General features: G+C 43.1%; 1 protein-coding gene across 2 annotated transcripts in view; it reads left to right on the top strand.

Moving 5' to 3' along the window:
- CCNB1 (cyclin B1) overlaps nucleotides 1-27,307 on the top strand; it is a 102,930-nt gene that overhangs the window by 60,866 nt on the left and 14,757 nt on the right. Inside the window, exons 4-6 of one of the 2 annotated variants that reach the window (XM_044063732.1) lie at nucleotides 5,468-5,641; nucleotides 9,564-9,722; nucleotides 11,374-11,610. In XM_044063732.1, the coding sequence (XP_043919667.1) occupies nucleotides 5,468-5,641; nucleotides 9,564-9,722; nucleotides 11,374-11,610 (570 nt within the window). Of the gene's footprint in view, nucleotides 1-5,461; nucleotides 5,642-9,563; nucleotides 9,723-11,373; nucleotides 11,611-27,307 lie in introns of both variants that reach the window. The other variant, XM_044063731.1, reaches the window with a different exon arrangement.

The following is a 27,307-nucleotide window of genomic DNA, read 5'->3' as shown; positions in this document are numbered from 1 at the left end:
CTACACTATCAGAGCCCCTCAATGTCTCCATGTAGTCCAGGGAGGTACAGCTTTATCATTCACACCAACATGTACAATAACAGCCTCATACTTTTACTTGTTCTGGAGTGATCCAAGTGCCTGTGTTGTGGCAGATCCGAGCACCTGAGAGGCAGCTGACTGTAGCCTTGTTCAGCCTGGTGAGTGGCACATCAGTGTGCCTTACTACTCCTATTACTAGCATGTTGGGTATGGTATTTTGCCTTGAGGGCTGTTAAGGCACACTGAGGTGAATTGTGTTTTCTGGCTTGTGTTTGGGGGTGCTATTTGGGGGTGCAGGTTGCTTGCTCATCTGCTTTGAAGGGCACTTCAGATTGGTACCTAGTGCCTCCAAGTATCTTTGTGTTTATGTATGTTTTGCCAGTGCTTGTTTTGTAGATTCATGTGACAGGTGGTGTGATGCAAGTGTCCCTTATCCTCTTGACTAAGTCATGGGTTTAGAGTGCTTAAAGTCTGGCTGTGTATTTGCATCTCAATTGTTTGTGCCTAGAGGTAAGAGGAGAGGGTTGTCTGTATACATGGGGCAGTTGTGACACTGCCTCAGGATTCCCAATTCCACCAGATGAACTGGAGAGCGCACCTGAAGCTGACCTCTGGACATGCTTTGAAGAGTAAATTGAACTAAAGTCCTGCGGATGATCGAGGGTCTTGTGCTATATTATAGTGCTGTCTAGGAAATTTTGGAGAATAGTGCTGTCTAGGAGATTAGGACAAGTGCTGATTTCTCTTTTTGCAAGTGCTGCAATAAGAGTAGCTGATCTGAAGCACTTGAGGCTTGCCTAGTTCTAAGGGAAAATTTACAGCGCAGACTTTGTGGGGCCAGGAATAGTATACTCCAGCTAACTGGTGTTGCCTGACACTGCTCTGTGTGCAAGACCACACAAAGAGTTGCAGGGTTTTACCTTTAGATAAGTGAGGAAAAGTACAAAAAACTGTCTTCCTCCAGGTAATGAAGAGTGCCACAGCAATTAGCAGCCCATTTAGCACCCACAAGCTCTGAAGTGCCAAGCAAGAACAAGCAAATTTTAAGTTCTAAAACAATCTCTATCCACTAGTTGCAGGACAAACTTGTAAATACAGGCTTTCAAATCAAAGTTGAGAGCTGGAAGAGATTGCCCAAATGGCCAATAACTACAATTTCTGGGCCAGAACCACTCCTTATGTGGTAGACAGGTTACATAGTGCTTATCATTCCCACTGATAAGCTAAAAGGCTTCCATCCAGCACAGAAAGCTTACATAAGTCCTGGATACAGCAAATCTGTAACTCTAGTTACAGGAAAGGTAGGAAACAGGCTTGCAGTTTTTTACAGAAACGTAGCAAAAACAGAAGCAAGATTCACATGCAGTACAAGCTAGCACTTGAGTATGCAGCAATATTAAACCTGACTGTTTAAAAAATGCAATTAAATTAAAAAGGAATACAATCAAGTGCAGAGTTTATTGGGTAGAATGTGGTAGAGATGGGGACTGGAGTGTCCCAGATCAAATCTACTGTGGGGTAGGAAACTGCAAAAGCCACCAAATCTTAAACTACAAACCAAAAATAGGGAGGGTGGGTGTGAGTTTCAAAAGATCTAAGCAAAAACAGACAGTACAAAATATTCTTAGCTCTATACAGACAATTGGTGCAAGACAATGCCCTGAGTTGAAACATTCCATAGTGCTGTAGCTTAAATGTGAAAGCAATGCAACATTTTTAAGGTGGTACCTTTCTAGGGCCTTCTGCTCCTTTTCATTGCTACCATTGCAGGTCCTGGCCTGGTCTGGTTTCTGTACCCAGAAATCATACAGCCCACTTCAACAGGAGCTAGACATCTGGTTAGATGAGCAATATGGTTCTCTTCTGCCTGGGAAACTTTATTGGGACCATATGTTTCTCAGTGAATCTGATGGGGCGTAGGTCTGCTTGCCTGTTGAAGCCTTGCCTCTCCCAGTGGCAGTTCTGAGCAATTGCTTTGAGTAAATGTTTACTTTTAACTTGTATTTCACTAGTTTTCTAATCCTGTACTACTCTGATCCTGGACTGTCACACTTGACACTAACAAGCTTCAAGCATGCTACTGTTCCACATTGGCCTCTGAATGTTTTCCTTTAAGTTCCTGTTTCAATTAACTGCCTTCATAAGAGGACATCTCTTGCTTTTGCAAGACCACTACTTGCAACCTTTTACATGCAGGAAGACTTCAAACTAGTAAGTTTGACTACCCCTACCCCTACTGTCAAGGTCACATGACATAATCTGAGCTAAAGTGTGTTGGGCATTGTAAGCTTGTCACTAAGCTAGTTTGATGGCTGTAGCCACTGCTCAATGGAGCCAGAGTTATCCTTGGGCCTCTGAAATATCCTAGTTCCTCAAGGGGACTTTCTGTCCATTGAAGCAGTCATGCATCTGTTAGCATGAAGTCTGGGCAAACCTAAAAGTGTTCGGCAGGGAATGTCCAAAAGGAAAGCTTTAAAATTTCCCTTCTAGAAAGTTGCTAGAGTAATCCACACCTTTCTGAAGGATCTAGTGACTCCAGATTGTTCACAAGTGGGTGACAAATTTAGAACTGAAGTTTAACATATGATGGATATGGCTATTGGCCCAGGTAAATCTTTCCTCAAAAGTAGGAGATGCTAAATTTGGATGAGAGTTCAGGTTCTTACTTGAATTACCCTTGAGTGCTACTGTTGGCTCATTCAGTGGCCAAGCAGATGTAGGTAGAATTTTTTTCTTGGCAAAATATTTTGTTTCACTGAAGCCCTAACTGCTTAAGTTAATGTCCCTCATGGGGGGTACTATCTTTGCTGTAACTTTAATGTGCAGGCTTCTGCCAGCTCGTGAAAAAACTGCATTTAATCTCCAGTTCTGGAGACAGTTTGCTGTCTGCAGACCAGTAGCAATGTCTTGTCTTGACAAACGCTGTGAATAGTACTGAGTGGTGGGGTGCCAGAAGTGCAGCTTTCAAACCACATCTGTTTCCATTTTCTGTGGAAAAGGTTGGAATGTTCATTTCTGAAATAGAACAATCTAAATTTTAAAATGTTGGGTTAGCTAGAGCTGTTGAATACTGGACATGCATCTGTGTGTAGGCTAGTGCTGTAAAAGTTGCAGTAGAACTTGACTGCTGCAGACCTCATCAAGGTAACTGTTGGTCCATAACCTTGCAAGTACTATCAACATTCAAACCCTCATTTGAGTGTGAGGAGATCCCATCAGCAGTATCTTAGTGAGTTTTCCCAATCCAAATCTCAAACCGTAAGAGGAACTTCAGTCGAGTATCCTTGAAGATGGCAGGCTTCCTCTTGTTTCTCCACCAGGATCCCTAGATACCAGACTGTCAGGTGCTAATTTTCCTGCCTGTCCTGCAGAAATGCAGTCGGACCACATGAAGGGCCTAATTTGGAATGAATGCTGTGCTGCAAGTTTTCCAGCAAGGAAACCATACGACACCCCTACTTTCCTTTCTTGGCAGTGAGGTAATTGAGGGTTTTCACTATACCTGGCACACTTAAGGTGCCAGTTTCTAATTTAATTCAACTACACCTGATAAGTGTTCCTGAGATTAATGCTGCAAAGTTCTTCTCTAAAGGACCCCTAACTTCCATGGAGTTTAACCAGATGTTAAAGCAGTTGGCAAGGTGACATTCTGTGCCCTTTGGCAGGCTTAATGGCTGTTCTGAAAATGGTATTTGCCCTTTTGGCCCTTGGTAAAGGGCTCCTCAACTGTCCAGAATCTGTCCATGCTCACTTGCCTCCTTTTAGCCCTTGGAGGCAGCTACTTGACTGGTCCATTGAGTTGCTCTGGCTTAATGCTACTATTCAGGGCACATTCACTTCTAAAAAAAAAAGTAGACTGGTGATGCATATATTTGAAAGGGGCGACTTGATTGTAATGTTTACATCCATTTTAAGGCTTTGACTTTATGGAAGATGCTGTAATCCTGACAGCATCTTCCATAGTCAGCCAAGTGACTCCAGGTGCATCTGAAGTTAACACCACCTGATGTGTCTAGGCATAACTTATTGCTTTATTTGCTACGTACAAGGTTTTAAGACTTTCACTAACAATTGCATAACGTTTACCTGTACCGGTCACTTTCTACATCTCTACCAAGTAACAATTCTTTCCTTTTTGAGGACTAAAAATGCTGACTGTATGCAAAGTGGTTGTAGAGTTTACAAAATGACAATGTAATAGTACTTGGCTTACTGTAACTCTGTGGTTAGAACCTAAAGAATACTGCCACTAGAGAATGTGCTGAATTTTCTACTTTATACTTTTGTAATCCTTATTTCAGAGATTCAAACAATTGTTTGAAATGTATCTTCTGTGAAAAAGCTTTACCTCTGCTCATTAGAAGTTACAATGCAAACTTCCTGAGATCCATTGGAGTGATGATGATTACTCGTTTGAGTAGCAGAAATGCATCTGGGATGTGGGAGGTATTTCACATTTTCCCATGGGTACTAAGTTGATGTAGCCAATATTTCTTCTGGGCTAGAAGTCCACATGAATCCAGCCATACAGCAAAATGTAGCTGCTTAATGCCCTTGGGTAAACTTGATGGTTTCTGAACTGCAGCATAAAGATTATGCAGGCAAAATTTGTCCAAACTTTGCTGCTACTATAGGCAAAGGGGAGGGGAAGCCTTTAGCACCCTAGAGAGAATCCATGATGCAATGAACATGCCTGCTTGTCCTCTGTCCTAAGCTATTCATCCCTTACTCTAGCCACCAAAGATGGCTGGGAGGGGTAACACTGCACAGGAACTAGGAAAGCATAAACTGGTGCTGCATATCTTGGGGAAGGGGGGTTGCAAACTTAAATTGCTGTCCTAAGCTACAGCTAGCTATAGAATCTATTAATACTGTCTTGCAGTACAGAAAAGGCCTTTGTAGGGTCCCCTGCTAATTCAATTAAGGCTGAATAAAGTTGAGGCAACTGCTGGTATTGCTTGCCCTATTGCGTCTTACCTGGAATTGCCCTAATGTAGATTACCTACCTGTTGGCTCCCAGGATTAAAAGCTTTCTTCAGTAGACTAGCTCCTACCATTGCTTTTCCTCTTGGCCTTTTTGTTGCTGCTACATCCAGGATGTGACACTTGCTTCTTGGATAACTAATTGCCACACGGAAGGTGATGCAAGAGGGCTCTGCAAGACCTTGTGAAACTTGTTCCTTAGTCCACTTGCTCCCATTGTGGTCTGGGGGTGCATTTGTGCTAAAGTATAGAGATGCATCCTTTCCTGTGCACGTATTCCATAACTGCATAAATTAGGAATATTGGAGAATGCATTTATGCATCATTAATCAGGTGCTGTGATGCAAACCAACTGTCAAGTGAGTTGCCCTTATGGTTAGTGTACTATATTGAGTTGTATTGGCATCTGAACATGCACTTTATTTGCTTTAACTGGTTACTAAAACTTTTTTTTTAGTTGCAGGTACCTGCAGCTCAAAGCCCTATGGAAATATCTTGTATAGTTGAGGAGGAACTGTGCCAAGCTTTTTCAGATGTGCTGCTTCAAGTTAAAGATGTTGATGCAGATGATGCTGGAAATACAATGCTATGCAGTGAATATGTGAAGGAAATTTATGATTACTTGCGGCAGCTTGAGGTTGGTATCTAAAGTATGGAGAAAACATAGTTATCTAGCTTTTTGGCATGGCTAATCTTGTGCTAGTATATGTAGACTGGTATCTTAAGAAAATGTTGCTATTTCTGCTTTAAGGCAGACCACTTGACATTGAGCAGTCTATTCAGTGACTTTGGATATTGTGTTAAGAGCAAACAAGGTAGGTGACTGCGGGTGCACTGTTTTCTATCCTGGGAGAGTTGGCCAGGCTTGCTGTTCTAAGTCCCAGTGGAAGGACTGCTTTGCTTCAGCAGCTGTAGGATATTGAGGAATATGTAGAAACTAGATGAAGTGGAGACTGGGTTGAGCATGCTCGATTTGTGGTATAGTTGTGCAGTCTCTTAAACTGCTAAAGGGTTTGGGTCTTTTTGAAAGACTGGAGTACAGCTCCTTTCCTGTGCATGGCCTCGTAGTCATCTTTTGGGGGTGGTTCACAAATGGCATGCATTTGGCATGCTTTCTCCAAAGCAAAAAGATAACCAGCCACTTTCAATAAACTAGACCTGTCAGGGGGCATATGACGGCTCCACTTGAGGTGATGGTGGTGCCCCTTCTCCATGGTTAGTGACATTCAGTGATGGTTATCAGACTAACTGCATTCAACACTTTTTCCACACCATGAAAGTTCAGTTTCCAGACTGAGATGCTGGGATAACCAACTGTGTAAAGGAAATGGGCTAATGGCAGTGTTTCTAGGCTTTCTAAGACATGGCCTTGGCCTTAATTTGCTGTATGCCCTTGTACCTTTCATGTGTTTATGCAAGGAAGTCTGGAAAAACTCCCTTATCGGCCTTGACAGGATTGAGAATCTCAAATCCTGTAAAGCTAGCTATGAAAACAATTGCAGCAGATAACAAAGACAGCCATAAGGCCTATAGTTGTGTAAATCTCCACAGCAATACCCAGATGTGCTCTGAGCGTCTGCACAATGGTACCTCCTATACAAAGCCAACATTGCCAGTTTACTGGCTGACATTCAGTGCCAACTTTACCCATCTCCCTACCAAAGTACCAATCACAATACCTGTAACTTGCAAGGCACCCAGTATAAGGTTAAAACAGCATTGTCAAATGCCAAGAATACAGCTTCTATGGGACCTGACACTGAACTGGCACCTGTGCCCTGTTTAAATCACAGCATTACCTCAGGCTTTCACCTACTGAATGGTGCACTGCTACTGTCACCCCCTTCCACAAAGTATCAACTATAGAGCCTGGGAACTATTGCCCCATTAGTCATACTAGTGGTATGCAAGGCTATTAAACACATGGACCTAAAAGGATATAGGGAGTCTTCAAACTTTGATCCCCCACAGTTTGGTTTTGTGAAGGGTAGATCATGCCTGCTCAACCTAGTTGGCTGACTTGAGCTGTGGATGAAGGCAAGGTGGTTCATACAGCCTACATTGATCTGACCAAGGCGTTACCATTCCCACCTCAGGAATCATAGAAAAACTTACTAAGCTAGTTATCTACCACTACACCACTAGGTGGGTTGTCAACTGGTTCACTGAGCCCACAGTGAAAGTAGCTAACTCAATGACCCTGTCTACTAGTCATGACTAGTTCCACAGGGTTTGGTCCTGGGTCCTGTCAAGTCCAGGCCAACACAAAGGGACTCGGGCTGACAAGTTTCCAACTATTGCAAGTTGGAGCTCTCTACTCGGTGATCCTACAGAATGGCCTCACTGAGACAAATGACTGGCATTGAGCTTAAGGCCATGGTTCTGGCACCAAAGTATGTAAACCTGGTTCCCATGAATTACCACAGTCCACTGAACACGGAAGGTGTTGGAGATCTGGAAACACGTTGACAATTGCCTTGCACCAAATTACCAGTGTTGCATCCAGGAAGGTTATTGTCCCCCTACTCTTGCCTCATTAGGCCAGAGTACAGTGGCATGTGTCAGAGGTACATGCCAACTGGAGAGGTCACTAGTACCTCAGGATTCTAGGTCTTAAACACTATCCTATATAGACTCGAAACTATTCTGCCTCGTATTGCTAACTTAGAGGTGATCTCTGCTGCAGAGCCATGTTTGACCCAGCTCTTAATGCTAAATCTGAAATCCCCAATTGCTCCGCACCACATGCTCCTGAGACCTCTGCCTAGTCACAAATAGAATGTACTGAGGGGACAGGTTCATAACCTAGAGATTGCCCATGCTATGGAATAGACTTCCATACATGTCAAGCAGAGCACCTGGCTGACACTCTTAGAAATCTTGAGTGGTTGGGAAATTACCCCTGGGGATAACTCCAGTGGCTGTTTAGTAGATGGGCACTGGGAACTAAAGTCTAGTGGCACTGCCAGCCTAATCCCATGGTTAGGTTTGTAAAGACCCCAGGGCCATTAGTGTAGTACACACCTATGAACCTAAGAGTACAGTTTCTGAAACTCTTGTTTAGCAATGTAAGCATTAACTTGGTGTCAAATTTCCTTAAAGGTGCAATGGTGAAGTGCCTTGGCCAGTAACTGAGCCTTGAGGTACTTGGCAAGACAGTGTTAAGGTTGTCTTCACCAATCCACCATATCCCAGGCATACAAAGAATTGGATCCCCTTAGTGATACCAGAAACTAAGCCCAATTGTAGTCTTGTGCTATTGTATGAGTAGGCTAGGGACATGCCTGCCTGAGACATGTTAGAGCTCTAACGTCTTACAGTCCATCTAGGTACATCTCTAGTCAGTCACACCAATAGACTAAGACTGTCATAAAAGGGGTTAACTTCAGTGCATTGTCTGATCTGGCACCTGAGAGCTGATTAACCTTGTCCAGCCTGGTGAGTGGGATGCTTAATCTCACAAGGAGTCATCTATGACCGCAACATTTGGGTTGAATGCACTTTGCCTTGGGGGCTTGAGCTTATGGAGTGCTTTTGGTGTTGGGTGGAGCATGTTTGTCTAAATTCTCTGGTGTTTAGGTAGCTTTCTAGAGTACCTCTGCATATGATTGCATGGTTTGTGAAGTGGTGTAAGAGTTGACTTCAGTGTTGCTGTTGCCCAAGAGCAAGGATTCTAGCTTTTTGGTGTAGATGCATCTCAAGTTGTCTAAGGAGTGGAGGGTTTGTCTACATGAGGCAGTTTCTACTGCCTCTGGATACCTGTACCTATCAGGCTGGTACAGAATGGAGGGAAACTGACCATAATGCTGGCTGAAACTTTTCAGGTGGGGAAAAATGGGAGTGGTGTAGTTGAACTGGGGTTTAAACTTGTGGTATTAGTCTATACTAACAGGGTTTCTCTAAATGGTATGAGACTACTGTAGATATGGTGGCTTTGGGACAGCGCTCTGAGCAGTTTAGCATAATTTAAGGACTTGTCCTGATCATAGGCACCTATGTATTGCATCTAGCTGCCAGTGGTTACCCCCACTGAGTGTTCAATGGTGTGCTACACATGAACAGACTAGTACATCAAAGCAGTGGCTGGCTGCCTGATTCTGGAGCTGTTAAAACATTGAACAAACAATTTTAGCTGAGCCTTATGCCTGTAACCAGAGTCCTGACTGCACACCTGCCACAAGGGTGCAGGGAGGTTCACTCCAAGAGCCTGACTTGGTGCTCAGTAACAATCTAATAGCTTAAGTGTAAAATAGTATAAATGCTACTTTGTTTGCAGAATGCAACAGACGACTTTGCACAGAAGTACAGCAAAGCAGAAAATGAGGCAAGGGGTGGGCAAACCATCTTTAGCTCCATAAAATATTAATTATGGTGCATACACAAAGCTGTAGATTTTGGGAATGTACTGTCCTGTTGTGACTGCAATACTGATCAAATGGGGTTCAAAGTACATTTCAACCTACCAGAAGTCTGAACAGTTTAGAGTGCATGAATTACTGGGCTATGTGGTTCTGTGAAGTGGGACTGCCCTTTTACAAAAACTTTTTTTTTTCTTCCAGGCAGAACAGCCAATTAAGCCACATTACTTGGATGGGCAGGAAATCACCGGAGGCATGCGTGCAATCTTGGTAGACTGGCTGGTGTTGGTTCAGACAAAGTTCAGATTGCTTCAGGAGACCATGTACATGACTGTTGCCATCATAGATCGATATCTTCAGGTGAGTATCTAACCTCTGAAACTGGAAACTTGAGCATTGTCTTGTCGCTGCAACTTAATACTGAACTGGTTAGTTTTTTAGGTCCAATGTACTTTTCATTCTGAATTAACTTGAGACAGTGGATATGGGTTAAAATGTAATGGCAAATCTGACTGGAGTTTCATACTCTGCAGTGTTTAGAGCTCTGTTGCTCCCAGGGTTTAGTATAGTTGTGGTTTTACATGGTTTCAAAGTATTCTGCATGGTGGTATTCTTTGCCATGGCTTATTTGTGTTGCAAGTTGATACTGCCTTGAGGAGTGACTTCAGTGGGTCAAGTTCCATAAAACCTTTGCCATAATTCTCCGATCTCTTGCTAAGCAAGAATAGCCAGGGCTTTGTCGGATTTTAGGAACACATTATCACCACACTTTTGAGCAAGCTAAAGACTGCAAGATGGTACATCTCCACTAAGATGGTAGTAAGCTGCTGTACTTGATAAAGGGCAGCCCATAAAATTGCATACTTTGCTCCTTGTGCAAAGTAGGTGGGGCATTAAGATGAATGCAGGCAGTATTGGGCAGCAATGATTGCGGCACTGAAAATGCAAGACTAAACTTTGTTGGTCAGTCCATTCAGTGCTGCAAAAGTGCAGTGCAAAGTAGTGTAGGTTGAGTTGCCGGGCCTGCTGTGAAGTAGTACTAAACTCCACTTAAATCAGCAAGATGGAGGTTTACCTGGTGCAAGTAAATGCCCAAATCAAATGCCTACTGTCACTAGGAAAATGTTCAAGTCTGCCTGTACAACTGTTTTGGGAACTTGGCAGTGAATGCACTGTACTTCTATGGATTTGGCTTGACACTCAATTGATCTAGTTCTGTGATAGTAATATGGACCAATGACGTACTGACCCAGGTTGACATGAGTGGCCTACTTTCCCTTCAGGTACACATTTCCAAGGATGCATCTTAAGTGAGGCTAAAACTTAACTTGGCACCACTAATAGAACCATAGGGATAATTTTCCCCAAGTGTCAATTCCAAAAATTGGAAGTGTCTGCCTCTAGAACCCCACTGCATTCAAGATTAAATGTCTACAATGTCTTCATGTCTTGAAGTAGCTTTGTGGGATCTCTACTGTGCTTCTCTTAGCATTGCCTGAGGGCATTTTGAGACAATCCCCTCTACTAGGCAACTCCGAACTGCAGCCTTTACTCTTCCACAAAGCAATTTTGGGTATTTTTCTTCATGCTTAATGTAGTGGCCGAAATCCTGTGTTCAAATCATTCACCCTGTTTCCTACCCTTTAGGAAATATAGGCCCTGGTTTGTGCTGCCAAGCCCTGGTACTAGTCCCTATTGAGATAGGGACAGCAGACCTGTTTCTTGGTGATAGTATGGGTTTCAACTTGAAATATTGCAACTCATGGTCTGCTTAACAATTCATCTGTTAAATGCTGTTAAGGGTGGCTTCTGAATTAAATCATGCTCTCAACAGGCTTATTCTAACATGTTTACCAGTTGCAGTTGGGATACTTGTCTTCTGCATAACAAGATTGAAACTTGTTTTTTGGGAAGTAATTCTAAGATTCATTCTTTTAAAGTTAATTAATGCAAGATGTAGTTTAGTTTGCTTAACTTATTTTTGACTTGTAGTGATGTCTTCTACGCTTAGATTCATCCAGTACCAAAACGAACACTTCAGCTGGTTGGTGTAACAGCCATGTTTATTGCATCAAAATATGAAGAGATGTACCCACCAGAAATAGAGGACTTTACCACAGTCACTGATAATACATATACGAAGGCACAGGTGAGGGAAATGGAAAGGAGGATTCTTCAGGAACTTGACTTTAATCTTAGCAGACCACTTCCACTACACTTCTTGAGGAGGGCTTCCAAGATTGGAGAGGTGAGTGTATTTTGACAATTCAACTACTTGAAGTACATATTTATCAAGTAAATAACTTAACCAGTATCTATGTAGGATTGGTTCATTTTTGCCAAAAATTTCCGTATCTTTAGCCACTAAGAAAATCCTTTAACTGGACCAAAGTAATCTATATAGCTGATTCTGGAATTATAATTGGTTGCATTTCTGTCCACAATGCTTTAACACTTCTAAATTTGTTCCAGAATAGTGCAGTTATTTCGCATTCCAATCAAATTAGAATATTTTCCAAGTCTGCATCTTCCAGTAAGATTTATTTTCCCCCTCCAGTCTTCAGAAATAACAGGATCATGTGGATTTCCATTTAGTTTTTTATGGAGACTTTACTATTTAATGTGCAAGTCAGTATTTGAAACCTATGCCCTATCTTGCAAACTTTAATATGCCAATAAAATACTCCTTTTGGAAACTATTGAAATTAAGAATTTTCTTAGATGAATTATCAAGAGTCTTCCTTTGTGAAAGGACTTCATTTATCAAACTTGTATCTACCCAATTAAACTTTCTATAATCAATGTGATCCGTTTTCAGGTATTAGTATTTACCTGGAGTTCTAGTATCACTAATGTTGGCATGCGATCTTAACTTTTTTGCAAGGTTGGGCAAATTTGTTTAAGTTTGGACATTATCTAAATTTGGCAATGATCTAGAATAGGAATCATTGGGTAGGGGATACAAAACCCAAGAAGGGGGAATACTTTAAAAACTTCAAACTTTATCTGCAATTAAATCTATCTAGACATGGGGCTTTGTTTTTAAGTTTAATTCCTTAAAGGAAAATTGTAACTTTGTATTGTGTATTTACAAAGTATTGGTACTGGTACTTTAATTTATTGAATGATTTAAATTTTTCATGGTCAGGTTTTTAAAATTTAATTTGCAGCTTTCATTGCATTTTAAATTTAAATCTAGATTTGATTGCAAAATCTCCTTTATCCCACTCCTTTTTACAATACAAATTTTAATTCTTCCAAGCAGATACTTTTAATGCATCCCAAGTAACCTCCATTACTTCATTGTAAAATTCTGTAAATGTATTTACAGGACTGTCTAGCTGCAATTCTGACAGATCACATCTCTAGGTTTCAAGTAATGTCCATCTGACCCCAGTGCCATCAGTATTTATATTTTAGTATACAAGTTAAGTGATAGCGGTCAGTGTTTGGGTGCTGACTCGTGTTTGGGTGCTGACTCTAATGAATTGTGTCGGTTAAGGTTGATCAGTCATTTAAACTGGTGATTAGCAGACTAGGACAATCTTGGTGTCCTTACTAGACAAAATACAAAATCTACTGCAATTATCTGTTCACCTTTAGCATATTTTGTCTAACTACTGCTTATGCAGTTTTGGCTCCAATTCCAGTATGTCCTACCACTAAGCAACATATCAGAAAAGGTATTTACTACTTTAGGCATAGGTGACCAATTTCTCAGAATTGGTGCCTCTGATTCTGTTGAACTGTCATTTAAATCCACAACCAAACCATGTATTGTAAAGTGTGAAGTTTCTTTGTTTACCAGTGGGAAGCACTGAGTGGCCTTTTTGTCCGATTTGGTGAAGTTTCAGCCAGAAACTAGTAGTCCATTGGTCGTTTTGGGCCAATTCCTAGCTCCCTTCAGCCCCTGCTATAAAACATGCTAAATGCGCATAAGCGCGATTTAGCACGGAGTTACCACTGTTGCACACGAGCAGCGGCGGTTAAACTATTTGGGCCATCTAAATTCCACTCTTCCAATTTTCCCTTAGAACTACCTTCCTCGAGCTGTACTGCTGATCTAACCAGCATATCCTATAACTGAAAAGTTCATCTCTACTTGATTCCCTATTCTCTATCTGTAAAGCCTAGCACTTACTCCTACAGTACTTGCACCTTGATAAAGCACTCTTATTATAGATAGTACCCCACCAGCCTAAAACCCACTTCCCACGGAGTCCTTTGAAAGTCTCTATCTACTACTTCTAGTATGTCGAGGGATCAGTTGCTAGTGTCCTCTCCAGTTCAACTGGTGAACCTGGGAATATTGAGGCAATGTTACAATTGCCTCATGTACACAGACAATCCTCTTCTCCCACTAAACACAAATACATGCGAGAGATGCAACTATACGGCCAAACTGGAGGCTGAGCTCTCAACATAGGACTGGCAAGACCAGACAGGAGGAGAAGGTAACCACACACAATACATACCAGTCACACATGGTACCATCACAACTTCAAATCACACATACTCACACAGACATACTCGGAGGCTCTGATCAAAAATTTACCAAAACAGCAGAGGCCACCAAAGCAGACACCCAAACTACCACCTCACGACCCAACACATGCAACACATAGACCACACAGTGTCAAACAGTCACAGCCCTTAAGGCCAAACAAAATGCCAGACGCACTTGTCATTGGTGATTCCATAGTCGGACACTGACATCCCGCTCACCAGACTGAGTAAAGAGAAGGTCACAGTAAGCTGCCTGTCGGGCGCTAGAATCCGCCACAACGCAAGCACTCGGGTCTCTCAACAGCAGGTACAAGTACGACTCTGTCATTGTCCACGCTGGTGTCAACCTGAGACATACCTCCTTGGACTACATGAAAATGGACATCGAGGAGCGCTCTGATTATGTAGCCCAGGCAGGTATGACCCTGACCTTGAGCAGTATCCTACCTTCACCTAGAATGATGCCACAATACAGTGATAAGATCAGCTTTAATAATTGGCTTAAATTCTGGTGTCATTCAAAGGGGATCCAATGTCTGTCTGCCTGGGATGACATGCTGGACAAGCCACGCTGCTTCGCAAGGGATGGTTTGCACCTGTCACCCCTGGGCTTCCGGATATTGGCAAAGGCTCTTGCCACCCCATAGTGCCTTTTAGGCAAGGCTCAAATTCTAAACCTACCACCCTAGAATACCAAAAAGGAAAAAAAACTAAGGGTAATGCTGCTCAATGCCAGAAGTCTCAATCTCAAGATGCACGCACTCAAGGCCCTTCTCAATATGGAGAACATCGATGTCTGTGCTGTGACAAACCTGGTTCAAGGCTCCTGAGAGCACCCCAGCACTAACAGGTTTCACCTCGTATCATGCGTTCCGGCCCCAAAATCCAGACAACACCAAGAAAGGAGGGGTGGTGTCCATATTCATAAAGGACACCCACACCTCAAGGTTGGTGGCAACGCACGGTGCATTGGAGACCATCCAGGTGCAATTAACCATAGGCAAGACTGCTCTGCAATTTGTAGCATGTTACAGGCCACCCTCTCAAACTCAGGAACCTCACATGGCCTTCCTGAAAACAAAACATTGGAGGGGATAAATGTATCTCCAAACACCATCATACTAGGTGACTTCAACTACCCTAATATAGACTGGGAACACTACTCAAGCCCGAACACTCTAACCCAAAGATTCCTGGAGTTCATAAACTCAAATGCCATGGAACAACTAGTCACCATCCCCACAAGAGGAGAAAACATACTTGATCTCATCACGAACATGGGATCAAAATATTCAACACCGGAAGTATACCCCTCACTGGTGAGATCAGATCATAAACTAATCTCGCTGGAGGTCCTCATCCCGCCCCCACCTGAAACAAAAAAGACCACAGTGAAAAACTTCTCAAAAGCCGATTTCACACTTCTAAAAACTAGTGTGGTCTCTAAGGCCCCTGAGCCAGTGGTAAACATTACTCAAACCGCTGAATCACTTACAAATGCCTTCTACCAGCACCTACAGGACTGCATGGATCAGGCAATCCCAAACAAAACTAAGACTCTCTGTACCAAAGGCAAGCGTCCAGTCTGGTGGACCCCAGCCATAAACAAGCTCTACAACAAAAGGAGGAAGCTACTACAAGATCCTTGAAAGGTAAGACACCTTTGATCATTATAAGTAAAAAACTAAGAGCTCTCATAAAATCATCCAAGGCAAATTTGAGAAATCGCCAAGGACTCAAGACAATCATAAGGCCTTCTTTAGCTATGTTAGAAACCTAGGAGGAAACTCCCAGATATGCTGAATTAGTTCAAAATGATGTGAAAATTACTGAACCTACACACATTGCCAACATACTGGCTGACAGGTTCAGTGCAAACTCCCCCCCCCCCCAAAAGGAGAGATCTATTCCAGAGGATTGTAGCCCCCCAAACATCTCCAACGCCCAGGTGAGAACTGCCCATACTAAGGCAAAAAACACAGCATCCATGGGACCGGATGGTGTCCCCGGCTGTGTGCTTCACGAACTCAACGAGGAATTAAACCCACAGTTAGGACAGCTGTTAATCTTAGCCTCACCTCAGGATACGTACCCAAGGAGTGGTGCACGGCGACTGTGGTCCTACTTCATAAGGGCGGTGCCTCCACAGACCCTGGAAATTACCGCCCCATTAGCTTGACTAGCCTTGTCTGCAAAGCCATGGAGAGGATCATAATGGAACTCCTAAATAAAGACATAGGGAACTTGCAGACTTTGGATCCAACCCAGTTTGGCTTTGTCAAAGGCAGATCCTGCCTCAAACTTGGTTTCGAGACAGTCACCAAGGCCATTTAGGAGGGAAAGGCAGTCCATACAGCCTACCTCGACCTGGCAAAGGCCTTCGACACAATACCCCACTCGGGTATCATCGAAAAACTCTGCTTGAATGTAAACCCATACATCACAAGATGGGTTGCAAACTGGCTAAGTGACAGAACCCACAGGGTCAGAGCTGCTGGAGCCATGTCAGACTCTAAGCCTGTCACAAGTGGTGTCCCACAGGGCTCAGTCCTGGGTCCACTCTTGTTCAGCATCAGGGCTCAGTCCTGGGTCCACTCTTGTTCAGCATCTACTTTTCTGAAGTACAAGCAAACACAGGAGGGTTATGGCTGACAAAGTTTGCAGATGACTGCAAACTGGCCGCCATAGTCAAACACATCTGATACAGATATCCTCCAGAAGGGCCTCACAAACTGATAACTGGTGCCAGAGCCATGGCCTGGTTAAACGCCAAAAAATGCATAGTCATACCCTTCGGGAAAAACTAGGTTACCCCTAGTTACCATATAGGTGGCAATCCACGGAGCACAAAGTCATCAGGGATCTGGGGACCCAGGTTGACAGCCTTTCATTTGACACTCATGTTGCTAAAGTTTAGCAACATATCGCCCACCTGATCATGAAGGGATTCACATCTAGATCAAGGGAGGTCATCGTCCCCCTGTACTAATCACTCATTAGACCTATGAGTACAATGCCCCGTTCGGAATGTATCTGACCAGACACCTGCTGCAGCTTGAAAGGCCCCAAAAGTTCCTCACCAAAAGGATAAAGGGTCTCAAATATGTCTTATGCTGCCCGACTGAAAGAACTCCAGCTCTATTCAGTGTCATACCGCTTGCTCAGAGGTGACCTGTGCCTGACATAAGGCCATGTCAAACCCAGATTTGATGAATATGCTTCACTTCAAAAAATCTAGATCCCTCAGAACCACAAGGGCGGGAGACTTGATTCTTGACACCGACGTGCTGGAGGGACAGATTAATCACCCAGAGACTCACTATGCTGTGGAACAAAATCCTGGTACATGTGAGGCAGAGCACCTCTCTGGCCTTGTTCAAGAGGAATCTTGACCAATGGATGGGAGATTGCAGATATACCCCAGGGATTACTTCAGTGTCCCCTCTTGACAGAGGCACAGCAAAATGATGGGCATAGTTTTTATTCAAACTAAAGGGGTGGCGAAAGCCACATAACTATGGGCTAGGCTTATAAATGCCCTTGGGCAGATAGCCTAGTATGAACCTATGGGCTTTAGGTAAGGAGTCTTTTAAAGAGGAGGACTTTGTTATGGGCATGAAATCCAAACATGTAAACCCTTTATGGTTTAAAAATCATTCAATCCACTAACACCCATATCACTACCAACATACTTATTGAATGCCCCTATTTTCTAATAGTAATTTTAGGAGCTAAAGCACACTTGGCACTTTAGCATTACTAGTAATCATACTTAAACATTTAAATCTTCAAATCTAACAAGTGAGAAATGTTAAGATCTCAACAGATTTTGTATAACGAACAGTTCCTTTCAATCTCAATTGCACTGTATTACTAGTGCACATAATTTACTTAAAATCGCCTACACGTCTTATAAAATGTGTATATTTTGGTCTTTTTCTTTCATGCATTTAAGGAATGTTTACACCTGAATTTCCAAGGCTCCAAGATTCCTCTTGGATGCACTTTAAAACACTGCTAGATTATCTTTCAGTAAGCCTCAGTTTTTAATGCTGAGATCATAGGGCACATGCTAACTGTCTAACAGTCTTGGCATTGGATTGTTCCAACATCTGTTTGGAATCTGTACATTACAGGTCTTTAGGCTGCAGTGGTGAGCATTGTTGCCTTGCAGTAAGGTTCTTAATTCTCTGCAGAAGTTTTTTCTGTGCATAGTTGTCCTCCCTGCTGCTGAGCTTATGCAGGTAGGTGTGTGCCTTCTTTGAAGGTTGGTTGTTGGCTGGCAACTTGGCACCATAAAAATCCACTGCCAGTCTGCAGACCAGTGATCCACTGTGGGGACCCCTAACTAGGAAAAGCTGAGACATTAAGGTGTCAATTTTCCTTAAGGGAAAGACCTGTAAACATCCTCTTTATCATAGCCAGATTCCCTTTTCCTATATGATGCTTTGTATTTCTGATTAGGCATGAAAATCAGAATAGCACCTTAAAGGCCAACATCCCATTGAAAGTGTAAAATTTGATTTTTAAGTAGTAAGATGTATGTTGGGTGCTTTAGTTCTGTTGCTGTCTGTCCTATAAGATAATTTGAAAGCAACACATGTAGCATCCCTTATATCTAATCTATGGTCAAAACCAATTTTGGATGTAAACTTTTCTATATGCCTAATCTTTAACTACAGTCTGTAATGTCCCAAGGGCTAATTTCCAGTAACCCACAAAAGTAAGCAAGTCCAGAGGCTTTAATGTATGAATATAGTCTGGAAAAGTAACATGACCGAGGCTGACCACTTATTTCATAAATTGTAGATCCTATTTAACTCATGGCATGTCAGTCCTGGAGTTTCTCCCAAGCCTAATCTGACCTTTCTAACTTCATGGAGGTGTTCACCTTTTCAAGAAAGGTGATTCACCAGTTGCCTCCATCTTAAAACTAGTAACTGGAAATGCTTAAAGTAAAATTAACATGCAATAGAAAGTGTTCTGTTCATGTGAATGGATTAATTTGTTTCATACTTAGAAAATGAAGTGTATATAAACAATAGTAAAATGAAGCATATAAACAGTAATGCAAGCTAAGAATGTAACTTACATTTGTACATTAGACTAATATGAAATGTTATGCTTTGATTTTTTTTTTAAAGCATAGTTTCATAAAAATGTCTTTGGACTGGCTAATGCTGTTCACTGTTGCAGTCTTTCATGCTTTCCCTGCCTGCAGGTAGGCCAACCAGGTGGCCTGACTAGAGCTTGTAATCTTCCTAAAGCTTAATCTGGCCATTGCCAATATCAATCATTGGATCAGTCTCACTGCAGGTCACTAAGACCAGTACTAGAGGCTTAACTTCAACTTTAAAGGTAATTATAGATTGCTGTCCTTTGTGGCAGGAGTGTTTGACCCAGGATAGTTGTGAAGCACAATTTTTCACAGCCATTCAGGGACTCCAGGTTAGCAGGCTGAGCCACTTGGGGGAGGGGTGACCCCTGTCCTGGACACTTGCCCCTCTTCAGGTGGGCCAGCCTTCCAACTGAGGAAGGATCTGGCTTCTGGCGATACTGTGCTATCTATCTCCTCGCCCTCTGGACCACTACGCATCTCACCTAGCAGACACCGGGTGCAAGGGCCTTGGACGTATTCCCACAGGAAACTCCCTTTCCATTGTCTTCTCCAGCTTCCCCCTCTGAGGAAGTTCACCAGAAAAGCTTGTGCAAGAGGAAGCATGTGGACTCAAGTCCCTCACTGATTACAGACTTTGAGAGGATTCCCTCTGTCACCCTCTGAGGTATCCTTTGATATCTCAATCCTTGCTAATCAGGCCTGAAGTCTGTCCTTGCAGGCTCTTTGCACCCAGCCCCATAAGTCCTGGGTTACTCCACCTGCCGAACTGGTCCAGATCCTCATGCAGTGTGCATGGAAGGCTCCTAACAGTCTGCTATTCCTGGAGGCCAGGTAAGATTTTGTCCTCCTGCAGCTGATCCCCCATTGGTCTAAAGGTCTTCTGTGGATCCTCTGGTGGTGGCAGCCACAACCAAAAAGGATCTGGCAGAAGAAAGCCAGACTGTCCATCTGCCCAACAGAGTCCCGGGCCCTGGACAGGATAGGGAAGCACACCTCTGCATCTGACCTTTGCAATCAGGTCCCTGAATATGGCGCACTTTACCAGGCTTCAAAGGGATCTAATTTCTGAGCTCTGAAACCTTGGCTGGTGCAGTGTTTGAGGAGGCTTTTCAGCCGGCCACCATTGAGTAACTCCTCCATGTAACTGATCTCTCGCATCAGAAGGAGCAGCTAGAGCAGTGGGTTCAGCTGTGGTCTTGAGAGCAGTGGGTTCAGCTGTGGTCTTGAGACAAGCTTGGATTCACTTGTGCAATTTCACAGGACCCTTTAGGGCTTCCTTTCTTAACACTCTCTCCCATTGAAGCCTCTTCATTTGGACCCAAAGTTAAAAGCACACTGGCCAGATGTGAACAGGATGGTAAGACCCTTTCTGCTGTAGGTTATCCCCCCCCCCCCCCATAAACGTGCTTACCCAAAACCAATAGTGGGAAAATATGGTTAAAGAAGTCTCTGGGTCCTTTCTGTGACACTGACTGTCCCCTAGAGGCAGAGGGGGAAACTCGCAGGGAAGATGTTTTTTCCTGGCCAGTCCTACCAGCACTTTTGAAGAGCAGCCCAACTCCTTTCCTCTGGAGGTGGTTGGGGGTAGTTTTGCCTTATACCCTTCTGCCTGGCTAACCACCTATTCTTGGGTACAAAGGATTAGAATGAGGTTCATATCCCCTTCGATATTTGTCCTGTCCCTTCAAAAAACCTACCAGATGTTCCACCCAGTTAAAGGAAGAAGCAGCACTAGAGAAGCTGCTGAGTCATCCAAATAGTCCTTCCAAATTCTACTAAAGACTATTTTTGGTGCCAAAGAAAACTGGAGACTGGACCAACTTTGGATCTGTGTATCTAACAAGTTTCTAAAGGGTACAAAAATTCCAGATGGTCTATCCTCCAACTTTTGGAAAAACTATTGGATGAAACTGGGAGAGGGGAATTCTGGTTAAGAGTTTAGCTTGCGGCAGGCTCTGTTCAGAGGTCTGAATGGATACCCATAAGTAATGACTGAACAAGGATCAACAATACAGATGGAACATTATGGTAAACTTTTTCTGCTCCATCCAGGAACCCATTTCTGACTTCTGTTGGAGATTGAGGGTACTATCGCTGTCTTAAGCAATCCCCATCAATGCTAAACAAGCGGCACACTAAGGAATGGGAGGTATGGGATAACCACTAAAGACCAAGCCGAGACTAGGCTACAGGCTGCGAATGAGTGCAAAGATTCTTTGGTCCATGTCAGGATTGCCTTGGTAATTGCATATGTTCTGTAAAGTGTTCTGTTATCCATCCTGTATCTGAGTATTAAAGGACAAATGCACCCACAGATTCAAACCCGTTTTCATCATGATTTGGCATTTCCTACATTTTAACACCAAGCTTTTTAGATTTTGTATGCAATTTCTGACCACATGGGGTTTAGCAAGTATCTGAATGCGTTCTCAAAATTGCATCCTGTCATTTCACTGGTTTTACAGGCATTCATTGCTGTTGGTTACCTAATTTTGGTTACAATTTTATCCTTTTTCAATGACTACAAACAAGTCGTGCAAATGCTACAGAATTAAAGTGCATTTTATTGCTCTTGGAAATGCTAACTTATCTAGTTCAAGGTATCCCCCCTCACCCCTGCCTTCCCCAGCTGTCGGAGCTAAAGGTAATTTGACCCTATTATCTGCATGTGATTCAGATACGCACTCAAGGAGTGGTGCACGCGACTGTGGTCCTACTTAGGGCGGTGCCTCCACAGACCCTGAAATTACCGCCCATTAGCTTGACTAGCCTTGTCTGCAAAGCCATGGAGAGGATCATAATGGAACTCCTAAATAAAGACATAGGAACTTGCAGACTTTGGATCCAACCCAGTTTGGCTTTGTCAAAGGCAGATCCTGCCTCAAACTTGGTTTCAGTGACAGTCACCAAGGCCATTTAGGAGGGAAAGGCAGTCCATACAGCCTACCTCGACCTGGCAAAGGCCTTCACACAATACCCCACTGGGTATCATCGAAAAACTCTGCTTGAATGTAAACCCATACATCACAAGATGGGCTGCAAACTGGCTAAGGACAGAACCCACAGGGTCAGAGCTGCTGGAGCCATGTCAGACTCTAAGCCTGTCACAAGTGGTGTCCCACAGGGCTCAGTCCTGTCCACTCTTGTTCAGCATCAGGGCTCAGTCCTGGGTCCACTCTTGTTCAGCATCTACTTTTCTGAAGTACAAGCAAACACAGGAGGGTTATGGCTGACAAAGTTTGCAGATGACTGCAAACTGGCCGCCATAGTCAAACACATCTGATACAGATATCCTCCAGAAGGGCCTCACAAACTGATAACTGGTGCCAGAGCCATGGCCTGGTTAAACGCCAAAAAATGCATAGTCATTCTTCGGGAAAAACTAGGTTACCCCTAGTTACCATATAGGTGGCAATCCACGGAGCACAAAGTCATCAGGGATCTGGGGACCCAGGTTGACAGCCTTTCATTTGACACTCATGTTGCTAAAGTTTAGCAACATATCGCCCACCTGATCATGAAGGGATTCACATCTAGATCAACGAAGGTCATCGTCCCCCTGTACTAATCACTCATTAGACCTATGAGAGTACAATGCCCGCTCGAATGTATCTGACCAGACACCTGCTGCAGCTTGAAAGGCCCCAAAAGTTCCTCACCAAAAGGATAAAGGGTCTCAAATATGTCTTATGCTGCCCGACTGAAAGAACTCCAGCTCTATTCAGTGTCATACCGCTTGCTCAGAGGTGACCTGTGCCTGACATAAGGCCATGTCAAACCCAGATTTGATGAATATGCTTCACTTCAAAAAATCTAGATCCCTCAGAACCACAAGGGCGGGAGACTTGATTCTTGACACCGACGTGCTGGAGGGACAGATTAATCACCCAGAGACTCACTATGCTGTGGAACAAAATCCTGGTACATGTGAGGCAGAGCACCTCTCTGGCCTTGTTCAAGAGGAATCTTGACCAATGGATGGGAGATTGCAGATATACCCCAGGGATTACTTCAGTGTCCCTCTTGACAGAGGCACAGCAAAATGATGGGCATAGTTTTTATTCAAACTAAAGGGGTGGCGAAGCCACATAACTATGGGCTAGGCTTATAAATGCCCTTGGGCAGATAGCCTAGTATGAACCTATGGGCTTTAGGTAAGGAGTCCTTTAAAGAGGAGGACTTTGTTATGGGCATGAAATCCAAATATGTAAACCCTTTATGGTTTAAAAATCATTCAATCCACTAACACCCATATCACTACCAGCATACTTATTGAATGCCCCTATTTTCTAATAGTAATTTTAGGAGCTAAAGCGCACTTGGCACTTTAGCATTACTAGTAATCATACTTAAACATTTAAATCTTCAAATCTAACAAGTGAGAAATGTTAAGATCTCAACAGATTTTGTATAACTAACAGTTCCTTTCAATCTCAATTGCACTGTATTACTAGTGCACATAATTTACTTAAAATCGCCTACACATGTTAAAGATGTGTACATTTTGGTCTGTTTCTTTCATGCATTTAAGGAATGTTTACACCTGAATTTCCAAGGCTTAAAGATTCCTCTTGGATGCACTTTAAAACACTGCTAGCTTATCTTTCAGTAAGCCTCTGTTTTTAATACAGAGATCATAGGGCACATGCTAACTGTCTAACAGTCTTGGCATTGGATTGTTCCAACATCTGTTTTGGAATCTGTACATTACAGGTCTTTAGGCTGCAGTGGTGAGCATTGTTGCCTTGCAGTAAGGTTCTTAATTCTCTGCAGAAGTTTTTTCTGTGCATAGTTGTCCTCCCTGCTGCTGAGCTTTAAAGACATGCAGGTAGGTGTGCCTTTGAAGGTTGGGTGTTGGCTGGCAACTTGGCACCATAAAAATCCACTGCCAGTCTGCAGACCAGTGATCCACTGTGGGGACCCCTAACTAGGAAAAGCTGAGACATTAAGGTGTCAATTTTCCTTAAGGGAAAGACCTGTAAACATCCTCTATCATAGCCAGATTCCCTTTTCCTATATGATTTGTATTTCTGATTAGGCATGAAAATCAGAATAGCACCTTAAAGGCCAGCATCCCATTGAAAGTGTAAAATTTGATTTTTAAGTGGTAAGATGTATGTTGGGTGCTTTAGTTCTGTTGCTGTCTGTCCTATAAGATAATTTGAAAACATTTTACACATGTAAAAGCAGTTTCCCTTATATCTAATCTATGGTCAAAACCAATTTTGGATGTAAACTTTTCTATAGGCCTACTAATCTTTAACTACAGTCTGTATAATGTCCCAAGGGCTAATTTCCAGTAAGCAAGTTCAGAGGCTTTAATGTATGAATATAGTCTGGAAAAGTAACATTACCGAGGCTGACCACTTATTTCATAAATTGTAGATCCTATTTAACTCATGGCATGTCAGTCCTGGAGTTTCTCCCAAGCATAATCTGACCTTTCTAACTTCATGGAGGTGTTAACCTTTTCAAGAAAGGTGATTCACCAGTTGCCTCCTACATCTTAAAACTAGTAACTGGAAATGCTTAAAGTAAAATTAACATGCAATAGAAAGTGTTCTGTTCATGTGAATGGATTCATTTGTTTCATACTTAGAAAATGAAGTGTATATAAACAATAGTAAAATGAAGTGTATATAAACAATAGTAAAATGAAGTGTATAAACAGTAATGCAAGCTAAGAATTTAACTTACATTTGTACATTAGACTAATATGAAATGTTATGCTTTGATTTTTTTAAAGCATAGTTTCATAAAAATGTCTTTGGACTGGCTAATGCTGTTCACTGTTGCAGTCTTTCATGCTTACCCTGCCTGCAGGTAGGCCAACCAGGTGGCCTGACTAGAGCTTGTAATCTTCCTAAAGCTTAATCTGGCCATTGCCAATATCAAACATTGGATCAGTCTCACTGCAGGTCACTAAGACCAGTACTAGAGGCTTAACTTCAACTTTAAAGGTAACTATAGATTGCTGTCCTTTGTGGCAGGAGTGTTGCTATGACCCAGGATAGTTGTGAAGCACAATTTGTTTCACAGCCATCCAGGGACTCCAGGTTAGCAGGCTGAGCCACTTGGGGGAGGGGTGACCCCTGTCCTGGACACTTGCCCCTCTTCAGGTGGGCCAGCCTTCCAACTGAGGAAGGGTCTGGCTTCTGGCGATACTGTGCTATCTATCTCCTCGCCCTCTGGGCCACTACTCCTCTCACCTAGCAGACACTGGGTGCAAGGGCCTTGGATGTATTCCCACAGGAAACTCCCTTTCCATTGTCTTCTCCAGCTTCCCCCTCCCAGAAAAGCTTGTGCAAGAGGAAGCATGTGGACTCGAGTCCCTCACTGATTACAAACAGAGAGGATTCCCTCTCACCCTCTGAGGTTTCCTTTGATATCTCAATCCTTGCTAATCAGGCCTGAAGTCTGTCCTTGCAGGCTCTTTGCACCCAGCCCCATACGTCCTGGGTTACTCCACCTGCCGAACTGGTCCAGATCCTCATGCAGTGTGCATGGAAGGCTCCTAATGCTGTCTGCTATTCCTGGAGGCTAGGTAAGATTTTGTCCCCTCCTGTAGCTGATCCCCATTGGTCTAAAGGTCTTCTGTGGATGCTCTGGTGGTAGCCGCAACCAAAAAGGATCTGGCAGAAAGCCAGACTGTCCATCTGCCCAACAGTCCCGGGCCCTGGACAGGATAGGGAAGCACACCTCTGAATCAGTGACTTTTGCAATCGGTCCCTGAATATGGCGCACTTTACCAGGCTTCAAAGGGATCCAATTTCTGAGCTCTGAAACCTTGGCTGGTGCAGTGTTTGAGGTGGCTTTTCAGCCGGCCACCATTGAGTCCAACTCCTCCATGTAACTGATATCTCTCGCATCAGAAGGAGCAGCTAGAGCAGTGGGTTCAGCTGTGGATAGCAGTGGGTTCAGCTGTGGATTTGAGACAAGCTTGGATTCACTTGTGCAATTTCACAGGACCCTTTAGGGCTTCCTTAACACTCTCCCATTGAAGCCTCTTCATTTGGACCCAAAGTTAAAAGCACACTGGCCAGATGTGAACAGGACGGTAAGACCCTTTCTGCTGTAGGTCATTCTTCCCCCTAAACGTGCTTACCCAAAACCAATAGTGGGAAAATATGGTTCAAGAAGTCTCTGGGTCCTTTCTGTGACACTGACTGTTGTACCCTAGAGGCAGAGGGGATGTGTCTTCCTGGCCAGTCCTACCAGCACTTTTGAAGAGTAGCCCAACTCCTTTCCTCTGGAGGTGGTTGGGGGTAGTTTTGCCTTGTACCCTTCTGCCTGGCTAACCACCTATTCTTGGGTACAAAGGATTAGAATGAGGTTCATATCCCCTTCGATGTTTGTCCTGTCCCTTCAAAAAACCTACCAGATGTTCCACCCAGTTAAAGGAAGAAGCAGCACTAGAGAAGCTGCTGAGTCATCCAAATAGTCCTTCCAAATTCTACTAAAGACTACTTTTGGTGCCAAAGAAAACTGGAGACTGGACCAACTTTGGATCTGTGTATCTAACAAGTTTGTAAAGGGTACAAAAATTCCAGATGGTCTATCCTCCAACTTTTGGAAAAACTATTGGATGAAACTGGGAGAGGGGAATTCTGGTTAAGAGTTTAGCTTGCAGCAGGCTCTGTTCAGAGGTCTGAATGCATACCCATAAGTAATGACTGAACAAGGATCAACAATACAGATGGAACATTTTGGTAAACTTTTGCTGCTCCATCCAGGAACCCATTTCTGACTTCTATTGGAGATTGAGGGTACTATCGCTGTGTCTTAAGCAATCCCCATCAATGCTAAACAAGCAGCACACTAAGGAATGGGAGGTATGGGATAACCACTAAAGACCAAGCCGAGACTAGGCTACAGGCTGCGAATGAGTACAAAGATTCTTTGGTCCATGTCAGGATTGCCTTGGTAATTGCATATGTTCTGTAAAGTGTTCTGTTATCGATCCTGTATCTGAGTATTAAAGGACAAATGCACCCACAGATTCAAACCCGTTTTCATCATGATTTGGCATTTCCTACATTTTAACACCACTCTATTTAGAGCTTTTTAGATTTTGTATGCAATTTCTGACCACATGGGGTTTAGCATCTTGAAATAAACTTTAGTCTGAGTATCTGAATGCATTCTCAAAATTGCATCCTGTCATTTCACTGGTTTTACAGGCATTCATTGCTGTTGGTTACCTAATTTTGGTTACAATTTTATCCTTTTTCAATGACTACAAACAAGTCGTGCAAATGCTACAGAATTAAAGTGCATTTTATTGCTCTTGGAAATGCTAACTTGATTATCTAGTTCAAGG

Source organism: Protopterus annectens, chromosome 2.part2, assembly GCF_019279795.1.
Source record: "Protopterus annectens isolate FY-2018-M chromosome 2.part2, PAN1.0, whole genome shotgun sequence".
NCBI classification, from domain to species: domain Eukaryota; kingdom Metazoa; phylum Chordata; order Ceratodontiformes; family Protopteridae; genus Protopterus; species Protopterus annectens.
The sequence above is the reverse complement of the archived record's forward strand: the minus strand, read 5'-3'. Positions and strand labels throughout refer to the sequence as shown.